This window comes from Heliangelus exortis, chromosome 3, assembly GCF_036169615.1.
Source record: "Heliangelus exortis chromosome 3, bHelExo1.hap1, whole genome shotgun sequence".
Lineage (NCBI taxonomy): Eukaryota > Metazoa > Chordata > Aves > Apodiformes > Trochilidae > Heliangelus > Heliangelus exortis.
The window spans coordinates 25104294-25115677 of NC_092424.1; the positions used below are offsets into that span (position 1 = coordinate 25104294).

General features: G+C 38.8%; 1 protein-coding gene across 1 annotated transcript in view; it reads left to right on the plus strand.

The window, feature by feature from the left end:
• Positions 1–11384, plus strand: part of TGFB2 (transforming growth factor beta 2) — a 66597-nt gene that overhangs the window by 50322 nt on the left and 4891 nt on the right. The window contains exons 3-6 of the mRNA XM_071739679.1: positions 7395–7527; positions 7643–7753; positions 10152–10326; positions 10871–11024. Coding sequence (XP_071595780.1) covers positions 7395–7527; positions 7643–7753; positions 10152–10326; positions 10871–11024 — 573 coding nt within the window. The remainder of the gene's footprint in view (positions 1–7394; positions 7528–7642; positions 7754–10151; positions 10327–10870; positions 11025–11384) is intronic.

The window sequence follows — 11384 nt, forward strand, 5'->3', positions numbered from 1 at the left end:
GCAGAGTCTTCCTGCCTGTTTTAACATAAATCACACTGAGCAGCCTCAGGGCTGTATCCCCAACATACATTAGTCTGTGTCTTCAGTGGCAGGAGGAAGGTCCAGCTTGGGCAACAAATGGAGAGGAAATGCCTTCACAGGATCCATTTGTCTCTTCCTGGAGATTATCACCTTAACAAGGGGCAATGCAATGAGTCAGTCACAGTCATTCCATTACATACTTGACTTCCTCTCCCTTTCTGACATGCTTTAGCCACTCATCACTTTACCCTTCTCATGCTTCACCTTCTTTTACCTTTAAGTGAGCAGCAGCCAACACTGTAAGAGGATCTTCCTGAAGCTGTAGCCCATGCAGATATTAAAGGGGTTGGGTTATGTGTGAAATACGTTCTTTTTATTTGCAAGTTCACATGAAGAACGTGTCTGGCAAGTTCTGAACAGATGGATCAGAGCGCTATGGGTTTTTTTAAAAAGTGGAGTACTCTTTGGCAAGTACTCCATACCTTTGTATTTTGGCAGGAAATCATACATGCATCTCATATGCTAGTCTCTAAAGATTCTGTCCTCGGTTTGAGCTTGATTTGGAAACCTTTGCGAATAATGGAAAGACTTCCATTGATAAACAGGGGGTCTGTAAAGCCCTTTTAACTGCATAGCACTGAAAACAGAGTCTGAATTACTCTTTTGCAGAAGTAGCTACAAGCAGAGCTTGAAAAATTGTACGGAGGATCTTTGACAAAATACACAGTCTTTTGCACTAGTGGTGATAAGAAGCTAAGATTTGATAGCCAGTGGATTCCCAGTTATCTGGCAAAAGGTGCTGTGTGGAGGCTTTGCACTTTACAACGTATTTTTCCTCATAGAAAGACTTTGAACTCAATCAGGGAGTAAGAAAGGACTAAGAATTAGAGTGGTAATTTTTAACTTTAAGTTTCAGAAAGGTCTGGATGAAGTCCTTGGAAGCTGGTTGAGGAGACCTTTGAAATCTGGAACCAGGCAGTGAGTGGATCTTTCAGTATGGTGAATGGTACACAAGAATTTGGAAACCACAAGTAGCTGCACTTGCAGACCTTGTGAACCTCATTATTCCTCTGCAGAATGCTAGGTTGGAGTCCCCTGCATGTTTCTTGTAGTTTAGAAGAGCTTATCCTAAACAGTTTTCACCCACAATGTTGTGCATAGCTGAACTTATCACTGCTCTGATGTTAACCAGCATTAGCACAGAATTTGCCACTGGATCTCATTGTCTGGGCTTATTTACTTTGAGCTTACAAGTGTAAGGCGGGTTACTTCTGGGATTTTAAAAGGCCCTTGGAGTTCCAGTGAAATCATGGATAATAACTGATAAGTAAAGGAAAGAATCATGAGTCTGCCATGATGTTTTAATACACAAGAACATCATGGGAGTTTGAAATGAGGAGGAGAAGGAAAAGGAGAAGGAGAAGGAGAAGGAGAAGGAGAAGGAGAAGGAGAAGGAGAAGGAGAAGGAAGTTGTCAGGGAGCCAACCACATCTGGAGGGAGCAGATCAGACACTCTGAATGGAGAGGAAAAACAGATTAATAGCAAGTTTTTACAAGATAATGCCATATTTACTGCTATTCAGTGATTGCAGAACTCAGGCCAGCTGATACCAGTGACTGTCCCAAGCTCCAGGGCAATGCAGCAGACAGGATAGATGTTAAGTGGCCTTATGACCTTATTATTATGTTTTGAAAATTCATCAACTTGTTTTAAGAAACTGTAAGTTGCCAAAAACTTTTCCTAAAAGTTGTTGACCGTAATTCTCAAACCCAGCTATAAAATGCCCTTGCTGTTGCTAAAGCCTGGCCTTTGAAGCATGCCTAGGGTTTTCTTGGCTGCAGCAGATGTATGCCTGGTGCCCCAGCCTGTGTATCATCACTGCTGAACCACATTCAGTTTTTTGTTTGTTTGTTTGCTTTCTGGGGAGGTGATGAATTTATTAGCCAAAACTATTCCACTTAAAATTACACTTAATTGTAATTTTTCTACTCTTCTGTATCTGATTGTGGTTGCTATAGGAGACTAGAAGTTGTTATTAGACAGACAATCAAATCTGAAATAAACAAAGCAAGTTGCTATTCTGGAGCTCTAGTTATTTGAAAGAACCAGCTTTTTCTTTTGTCAATTTTATTTGTTTTATATGTGTAATGAATCAGTAAGGCAGGCTGTTGTGGCATCTGATCTCAGTGGTTATTGTCTAGAATACATACATTAACCTATTTATTTAGTTATCTGTCTGAAGGGGAGTAGGCAAAGGAAAGTTTGAGTGAAATACTTACACTCCTATTAACAGAATCTTGGGTTCTGAAGGTTTTCTAGTCTTGTTTTTGAACCAGTATAATGACACTGACACTGAATGCTTTTGCTCTGCTTGTATCAGCCTCTGATAGGCCTCATTTTTTAAAGTCATAATTTTCCTTCTAATTTTGCAAACAATCTTCGGTTGCTATAATGATTATAAAGTATTCTCAGTGTATTTTACAGTTTCTATAATAGAGACTAAGACAGTCCTGTCCTTACTTTTATACTTAGATCTGTGATTGTTACTTGAAAGTATAAATATATGCATACAAAGAAACAGTTTCATCCTCCAGTATTTTAATGAAGAATTCAGCTATTTGATACTTAAATTTTTAAATAATGTATCAGTTAGTACTCTCCAGTTAATCTGAAAAATAAGCACAGCAGCTGGAAGAAGTGATTTAGAGACTGGTGTTTTCTGGAAACTAGCTTGTCACTCTTCTGAAACCAGTTTGTCAGGAAATCAAAGCTTTTTACTGCTGAATGGTGGTTTGGGATGTGCTTCCAAGATACCATCGTGGTCTGGTCTTGGATGAAAAGGAAAACAGACAAATCCCTGCCAGCAGAACAGAGGGTCTCCCCCTGAAGACTGAGCAGAATGCCTTTGAGGAAGCAGTGAAGAGCAGTTTTCAGTGGGATTTATAGAATACCAGAAATCAGACAGGCCTGAAGAGGGTGGCAAGGGAGTGGTGTCATTACAGAGATTCCCAAATGAGCCTTCTAAATGTGCACCTGTAAATGCAAGAGCAATTCTTTGCATCTGTCTGTGTGCTTCATGAGCCCTTTCCTGCAATTAAGTGCATTCTGCATTATTCATCTATTTTTTTTTTTTCCCTTTATCTGCTGGCAGTGGGTGCATATTGTGATATCTAGAGATCCTTAGATCCTTCATGGGTATTTGTAGGATAATTTTTTCCCTGGGTGTTTTTAAGAAGAGTCAGAACAGAAGAATTGATGGGAGGACAGATAGCAGTACCCACAGAAAAATATAGCTAGAAGGCAGAGCTTAAGTGGACAAGATACTTTATCAAGAAGACATTAACAAGTGTCTTGGTAACTATTTGCTTTCCTGTGAAAGAGAGGAATCCTGTAGAAAAAGAGGGTAGACAGAACCAAATTGTTCTTAGAATTTAGAGCGTTGCTGCTGAGTGAAAATTACCCTTCATACTGGACTACGAGTCTGCTGGATAACCCTTTGGTAATCACTTCTACCTATTCAGCTCATCCCCATGTAACATGAACCTATGCATATGCTCCCTATGCAGTCCCTTATTAGAAAGGGCAGCATTGCATTATCATTCTGTTGAAAGTGAGACTAAATAAACAGAGCTGTGAAAGGACATCCCCATGTTTAGAAGCTGCAGAGATTTTGCACAACCTGAATTGTGAGTTTGTTGATTTTGAAATTCCACTCGTGTGGGAAGGTGGAAATGCTTGCACCTGCACTTGTGCAGTTGTTGTGTGTTTAAGTGTGTTGTTTGTGAGTGTGCTGAGGTTGCACGTGTGGAAACTCTGTCTTCTACTCATGCAAGTAATTGAATCCATCATCCCTAAATGCACAGTACTCTCCAAAAGCCCTAACTATCCACATCATGACCCATAGGCATACCCAGCTCTTTCTGCCTCTTCACAAGGGGATGTCTGGACAAGATGCCAGAAAGAAATTAGAAAGGCTTAAATGATAAGTTTAACCCAGTCTTTCTTCTCTCCTGTGGGTTTTCCCCCCTTTTTTTCTATTAGTATTTTTAGTTCACTGAAAACACTTGCACAAAGCCCTTTTACTTTTTAGTCCTGAGTTTATCTCCTGCAGGTACAAGTTGTGCAGCAACATTTCTGATAACAGTGTTTGATGTGGTTGCAATGGGCTAAACATAAAGGTAAGGCAGTGTTTATAGTCAAGGCAAGGGAATGTTTATAGATAAAGGGAATGTCTCTTCTAAGACCAATCAGTATAGTTGGAAGACATAGTCAAGCTTTCAAACACAAAAGCCTCCATGCAGAGATAAGGCTTTTCTTCTTTTTAGCATCTAAAATAGTTGGAGGAAAGTGCAGGAAATACTGGAAGAGAAGTTCTTCAATTACAGTATAGACTTGAGGGTGTATAGGAAGAAAAAGGTGTCTTGCTGATGGGGAAGGTAAAACTAAAAACATAGAGCAAACTAGAAGGAAGTAAACTAAAGGGGGGAAATGGTGGGGATAATGGCAGGGGAAACTTAAAATGCTTGTCATGTAATAATTTCTGGAAGATTTATTTGTAGAAAATATTGTAGCTGTAAAAAATTCTGATAAGTTCCTAGAAAGAGGACACTTTGTTTACCACTATATAGAGTGCAATTGGCTTAGTGTGGACAGAAACACAGAATGCAGTGTAGGAAAAGAAGAATCCTTTATTGGCTTATATTGTGGGGTGATACGCTGAGGATCCACCCTAGGATTTTATCATCCTTTATATTTCCACTCTTCAAGAATATAACAGAAAAAGGAAAAAATTGAAATGGTGAGGCTAGAAGATCATTTTTGTTTAAAAGCAATCAGGTTATTGAGATACTACATCACCCTAATGCTATAAAGATAGTCAGCTCAGGATAAGGAGATTAAACAGGACATTCTGGTTTCACTAAGTCTGGTACTTATCGCACTTAAAAGGCTTTTGCTTAAGACCCACTAATGCCTGCTTAACCCGAGATGTCAACTGGAAATGATGCCATACTTTTCTACTTTTTAGTTCACTCTTTATAATTTTCTTCCTGAATATGCAGCATAAACAACATGAAGGGAAGCCTCACTTTCAGATATTATAGATACTGTGGTATAGATAAAATCTAGTTTTTCTAATCTACAGTATTAATCCTGTCCCACAGCGTCCTACAGTTTTAAAACCTGCAAACACTTTTCTTGACATTCAGTTCATTGCTGAGGATGGATGTTCTTTGTACCACTGGATACTGCAGTGGCTATTTCTTGTACTTTCACAAATGCCTTTCATTCTAGGTACACTCTGCCAGCCATTGTCTTTGTCTTTTGATAGCAGTGGGATTGGGATAAAGACACTTTGGATACCAAGGCACAGCTGAGTCTTCAGAACATGTCTAAGACCAGTTGTAGTTAATATCAAGAGATTGGTTTTGGCAAATTACTTAGTTTTATATCCTTACATCACTGCCAAAACTGAGGTATGCAGTTTCTGGAGTCTTCAGAAAGATATGACTGTGCAGAAAGGAAGAGAAATGAGCTAAGTTCTAGTATCCCATTTGCCTCATACCCCCTCCTGCCCCAGCACATCTTTGCAGGATAACAGCTGCATTACGTCCTCAGAAACACTTTAATTGACCTGATAAAGACCAAAGGGAAGGCACAGTTATATTTGTACTTCTCTGGGACATTCCCAGTATTGATTACTGATTCTGTCATCACTCTGGCACTTCTGAGCAATGGTAGTCCTCTTGCTGCTGCCAGATCTATGTAAACAATTGTTCAAACACTTTGTTTGAAGGTTGGCTCATAAAAAAGAGTCCCAGTGTTCAATGTTTGAGTGGCCTCAGATTCTACTGGAGATCTCAGCATTGCCTACTAGGGGTACAAGGTAATTTTCTGGATTTGGAACAACATCTTCTCATGTCTTTTTGTTAAATGTGTTGATCAGAAAGAAGGCAAAGAGCTTGTCATGATGCTGTTCTTCTCAGAAGACAAATGTTATTGTGGGAGCAGCACTGTTGACCTTTGAGAGGTCCAGCACTCCCTTGAAATAAATAGGGAAACTATACATGTTGGACAAAATTTGGCCTTCTCCACCCTGCTTTTCTGTTTAATTATGAAAGGCCTAATTTTATCATGATGATGTAATTTCACAACTCTTTTGAAATATTTTTCTTCACATGAATTATGCATTTCACCATTGTTTTATTCCAGCAGCGTTTACTAGATGTCAGGTTGGCTTGGGCTAAAAAAATAGGAGGAAACAATGAGGCATTGTCAGTTATTCATTTGGAGATGGACTTGGATGGTTAAAGAGAGAAGGAACCCAAAACGATAACACGAAGTTACACAGCTGGCATGCCAAAAGTTACAAAGTGATGTTATTGTGTGGTATCTTGTTTGGAGTTGACTTAGTGTTGCACTGTATTCCAGCTTCCTGCATCGCAAAACTATCAACACAGTAATAACTGGGAAACCTGTTAGTAGCCAGAAATCCATTTTTTTCATCCCAGAGTTAGGGTAGATAATAGGCTCTCCTGTATGTGGGAAAGCGCTCACGGAATTGTTTAGTTAGGAGGAAGACGATGAGTACTTGAAACTTGAAATTGAAAGGGAGGAGCCCTTTTTTTTTTTTTTTTTTTTTCAAAGTTATTTTTTGCATGCTCAATAGCAACTTTTGCTGAAAGTTTTGAGTTTTGATGCAAATACAAACACAGATGGCATCAAATTTTAGATAGAAGCAGTAACACCCATTGCAGAAATCCAGGTGTGGCCACGATTGACACCAGTCTGTCTGTGCATGCCCACAGGTTACCTGTATGAACTTTCTTTGTACCTGTATAACTTTCTTTAATGTATGACAAGTTCCTGAAGTCAGAGGGAAGGCTAGAAGCATTAATAAGGGAATACCACAGAGTTTAGTTATGGGTGAGTGATGCTATATCTGCAGTGTACAAGCTAAATTGTACAGGCTTAACTTTAGCATCTGATATTACCCTTTAAACAGTGTAAGTATTACCAAAGAAGATCAAATAGCTTCTTCTGCTGATCCATTTACTATGATCTCTTGACCACTTGTTTTGCAGGGTAAGTTTTCAGGGCAGTCTTTCTGTGTGATTTCTCTTAGGAAGGAATATGTGATGGCATATTTTGCTTGGAAGCATAAGCTGATTTCATTAGGGTGTTTCTATATCATCTTCCTCTCCTCACACACCCAAGGAAAATTCTTTTTGAAAGCATGCCTGAGTGTGCATCTGCTGCTAGAGGTTTGAGCTGTAATAGGTTCTTCTGCTGTTTTAAACTGTTGGTGGTCCATTTAAATAAAAAAATAGGTAATTGCTAACCTATAGGCAATTATATTTGTTGTTTCTTACAGGTTCTAAAATCTAAAGAGTTATCCTCACCAGGACAGCGCTACATCGACAGCAAGGTAGTTAAAACAAGAGCAGAAGGAGAATGGTTGTCTTTTGATGTCACTGAGGCTGTACATGAGTGGCTCCATCACAGAGGTGACAAGTGCTCTTTGCCTTCACTCCTGCCCCAACTGCTCCTCCATTAACTCAGCAGTCTTTCAGAGTCATTCCATGGCTAAAAACCAACTCCACTTACTCTTATGTTTTTCAGACAGGAATCTCGGATTTAAGATAAGCTTACATTGTCCGTGCTGCACCTTTGTGCCTTCCAATAATTATATCATCCCAAATAAAAGTGAGGAGCTTGAAGCAAGATTCGCAGGTAACAAAAGCAAAAAGCTTTTTTAAGTGTTGTGGTACTTACTAATTGAGGAGGGAAACAAGGGGCTGTTACTGTGCCTCTAAAATGTCATTTAGAGGACTGAAAACTTGTTTATTTGGGAATCTTGATTCTCAGCTGCTAGGAAATGGTATTGAAGGCCTAAGGGTAAAACTGTATTAGCTGAACTATTCTAAAACCAAATGGCATGAATAAGCTGTCTCATTCTATACGTGCAGCTTCAATGTCCTTTAGTGTCTGTATTACAGTTTGAAGCATACACAGTGGATACATGTACAATTTTGGATGTAGGAAAGACTTTTGCACAGTAGATGATCCATTGTTAGGTAGTCATGTGAAAACTTGCTGAGTGTTTTTTAAATAAACCCTTTGACTGCTGTCCATCCTAGCACTGTAATGGTTCAGGCTTAGAGGAGTCTCCTGCTGGAAAGTCAAATTAGGGTAGTGTTTGGCACACATGTAAGCTGCTTACATTATATAATGTGTGTGAGCGTGTTGCATTTTATGAGTGTTAAGCAATGCTTGCTTAATGCAAATTTCCAAAATATAAGACAACATTTGGATGCTTTGCTTACAGAAACACCTCTCTTTGCCCTCACTGAATATTGAGGGTCCCAGTCTTTTTAAGTACCTGCACAACTACTTCAGGCACACGAAGTATCGAAGCATCTCCAGCTACTCTTTTTTTTTTTTTTCCCTTTATTTTTTAGTCATGTCAGTACTACTTTAAATTACTTTGAGTAAAGGCATCAGTTGCTTTGGGAGGAGCTGAGCATTAGGTGCCAAACTTCTAGAAATGTCCTACAGTGTTTAACCACTGCTGTATTGTGGGTTGAAGAAACAGAAGCAATATGCCTAGCTATGTGAGCTATGTGCTTCTGCTTCCAGCAGTGAAAGTCTGATTCTCAGGTGAAGTCAACAGACCTACTTTAGTTAGCAATTATTATCTCTATATATCTCCATAGGCACATTAAATTTATTGTAGCATATTTGCATATTACTCCCACAAAGTATTTGTTATGCTGACAGCTTGGAAAGAACTTAAAAATTGGATTGAGTAGTCAATAAGAAACAAACAAGTGTGTGTACTTAGAATTATGGATATGTGTGCTTCTTATGGACAGCAGACAAGGTGATAAAGAGTAGGTGTATCATGGTGATCTACTTGATGATCTCCAAAGGTTCCTTCCAACCCCTACAGAGGTCACAAAGATCCATTGTGGTTTTAAGCCATTAAAGTTTCAGTTTCAAAGAAAAAAAAAAAAAGTTATATAATTGACAGTGCTATAGTTATCTTCCTCAAGTACATATAAACCTATGGCTATGTTAGAAGAAATCCACATTCTGTTTATGCAGTTCTCATTTATTAAAAAGTGTATCATGCTCTGGTTCATTTGTTTTCTAAAGATTTAGCTATGTTCCTTGTTAAGTATTAAGTTTTTCTAACTGTTGTTTCACTGTGTTGGAATTTTTTCTCTAAGTAAATACATGTACTGTACAAATGATTAAAGCCATTTTGTGTACTTAAAAACTTGCTATGATACTTGATCGCTGTAATTGCAAATGTTACAAAAAAAAAAAAAAAGGTGTATCTTTTTAGATAGTTTTGTCTAGTTCAGGAGGTTAGTTTTCAAAAGGGTCTTAGCAACAGTCTTAACATGAGCTGTTTGGACTCCTAGGAAAGGCTAATACCTTGAATCTTTTGCCTGTGCTGTTGCCATAATAATCTAGTAAGGCAGTTACTGCTTCAAGAGAAAACAGAAAAATTTGAGGTTGTTGATTGCCATTTCAAGAAGAAATACTTTGACCAATGTTGCCATGCCGATACAAAAGAAGGTGCTAGAATAACTGATTTTCTGAAAAAGAAAAAAAATAGGAGATCACAATAAACCAGCAATGGGAGAAAGAGAATTTACAAACATTAGAAAAAAGTAAGTGTGCAAGAGAAGAATAATGGTATGAAAGTGAGCAGTGGGAAATGAAAGTGAATTATCCAAGGGTGCTTTATGGTGTTTTATGGTGCTTTATGGTTTTAAGAGGTGCATCGCTGCTCTAAGTGAAATGACAAAAGTCCCACTAATTGGGTCATTTGAAATAAAGCAGTGCAGATGCAGTCACAGAAGTAATCTTTTCTGTCTGGTAAATGTACTGAAATGCCTTTAAATGACTATGAATGTGGGAGGGCTGATAAAACAGATAATGTGAGAACTGTAAATATCTTAGGGGCCTTGAGTTGAAATTTGCCTCCACTTCCCCAGTATACATGGTAGGCTGACACTGTCATTCCCAGTTTCTGAAAGAGTATTTTTAAATAAATGGTTTATTTAATATGTGAAGAAAAAGCAACACAATGTTTATCACCAAAATGTATTTTTTGAAGGTATTGATGACTACACATATTCCAGTGGTGATGTGAAAGCTTTAAAGTCCAGTAGGAAAAAATACAGTGGGAAGACCCCACATCTTCTGCTAATGTTATTACCCTCCTACAGACTTGAGTCGCAACAGCCCAGTCGGCGGAAGAAGCGTGCTCTAGATGCTGCCTATTGCTTTAGGTAACTATGCATCCATATTCAGTATATTTACATGTTAGTGCCACCATCAGAGGTGTAATGCAGTTGCTTATCATCTTTCTTTACAGTTGGCATTTATACAGACTCTCATTTGCGGACCCACAGGGTCTGTGTGCAGCAGGTTATCTGCTCAGCACTCTCCAGTCCTGCAGAGGCAGTGGCAGATGAAGTTTGTGGTCTTAGAAAGCAGAGGCTGAGTTCCATCTTGGATGATTCCCAGATCCATCAGCCCTATAGTTACAGCCAAATTATCACCTCCACTGTGTTCACCTGCTCAGAGAGAATCTTTAGAAAAGTAGTTACTGGTCCTCCAGGAAAATGGCTAACTTTGTATAACCCAGTCCTGCCATGTCTAAGCATCTTATTTCAGTTACAGTATGATCTACCACTGATTTGGTTGTGAATTTTTGGGACTTGGACTTACCTACCTGTAAAGCATCATTTAGGGAGCAAGCAACTGGATTATTTTTATTACCAGTGTTGTCATTGTTATCTCCAATGTATATGTCTGTATTTTATTTCCCAGGAATGTGCAGGATAACTGCTGTCTACGTCCACTTTATATTGACTTCAAGAGGGATCTTGGCTGGAAATGGATTCATGAACCTAAAGGATATCATGCTAATTTCTGTGCAGGAGCCTGCCCATATTTATGGAGCTCAGACACACAGCACAGCAGAGTAAGTAATGATTTTGCTAATTTTCAGCTTGTGTTTTGTAACTGCAGGGTAAAACATATTTCTAGGACTGGCATCAGCATGGCCAAAGGTATTTATTATCTCAGTAACTAACGATGATGGAATGTGGCCCTATAGAGGGACTTGCACATGCCTCAAGCTAGTGCTAAAGCAGTAGGAATGTATTGGCCCAGAGATATTTCTTTTTTTTAAGGTGTTCATTGATATGACATGGTTGGGTGGATGAAAGGAATGTTATTTCTGAGTACGAATGTGGTCCAGCTTTAGTTTGTTTAGGAAGAGACCTTTCATTCGAGAGCACGAATGGAAGACAGTACAATGTGTTTGGTCAGCAGAAGTACT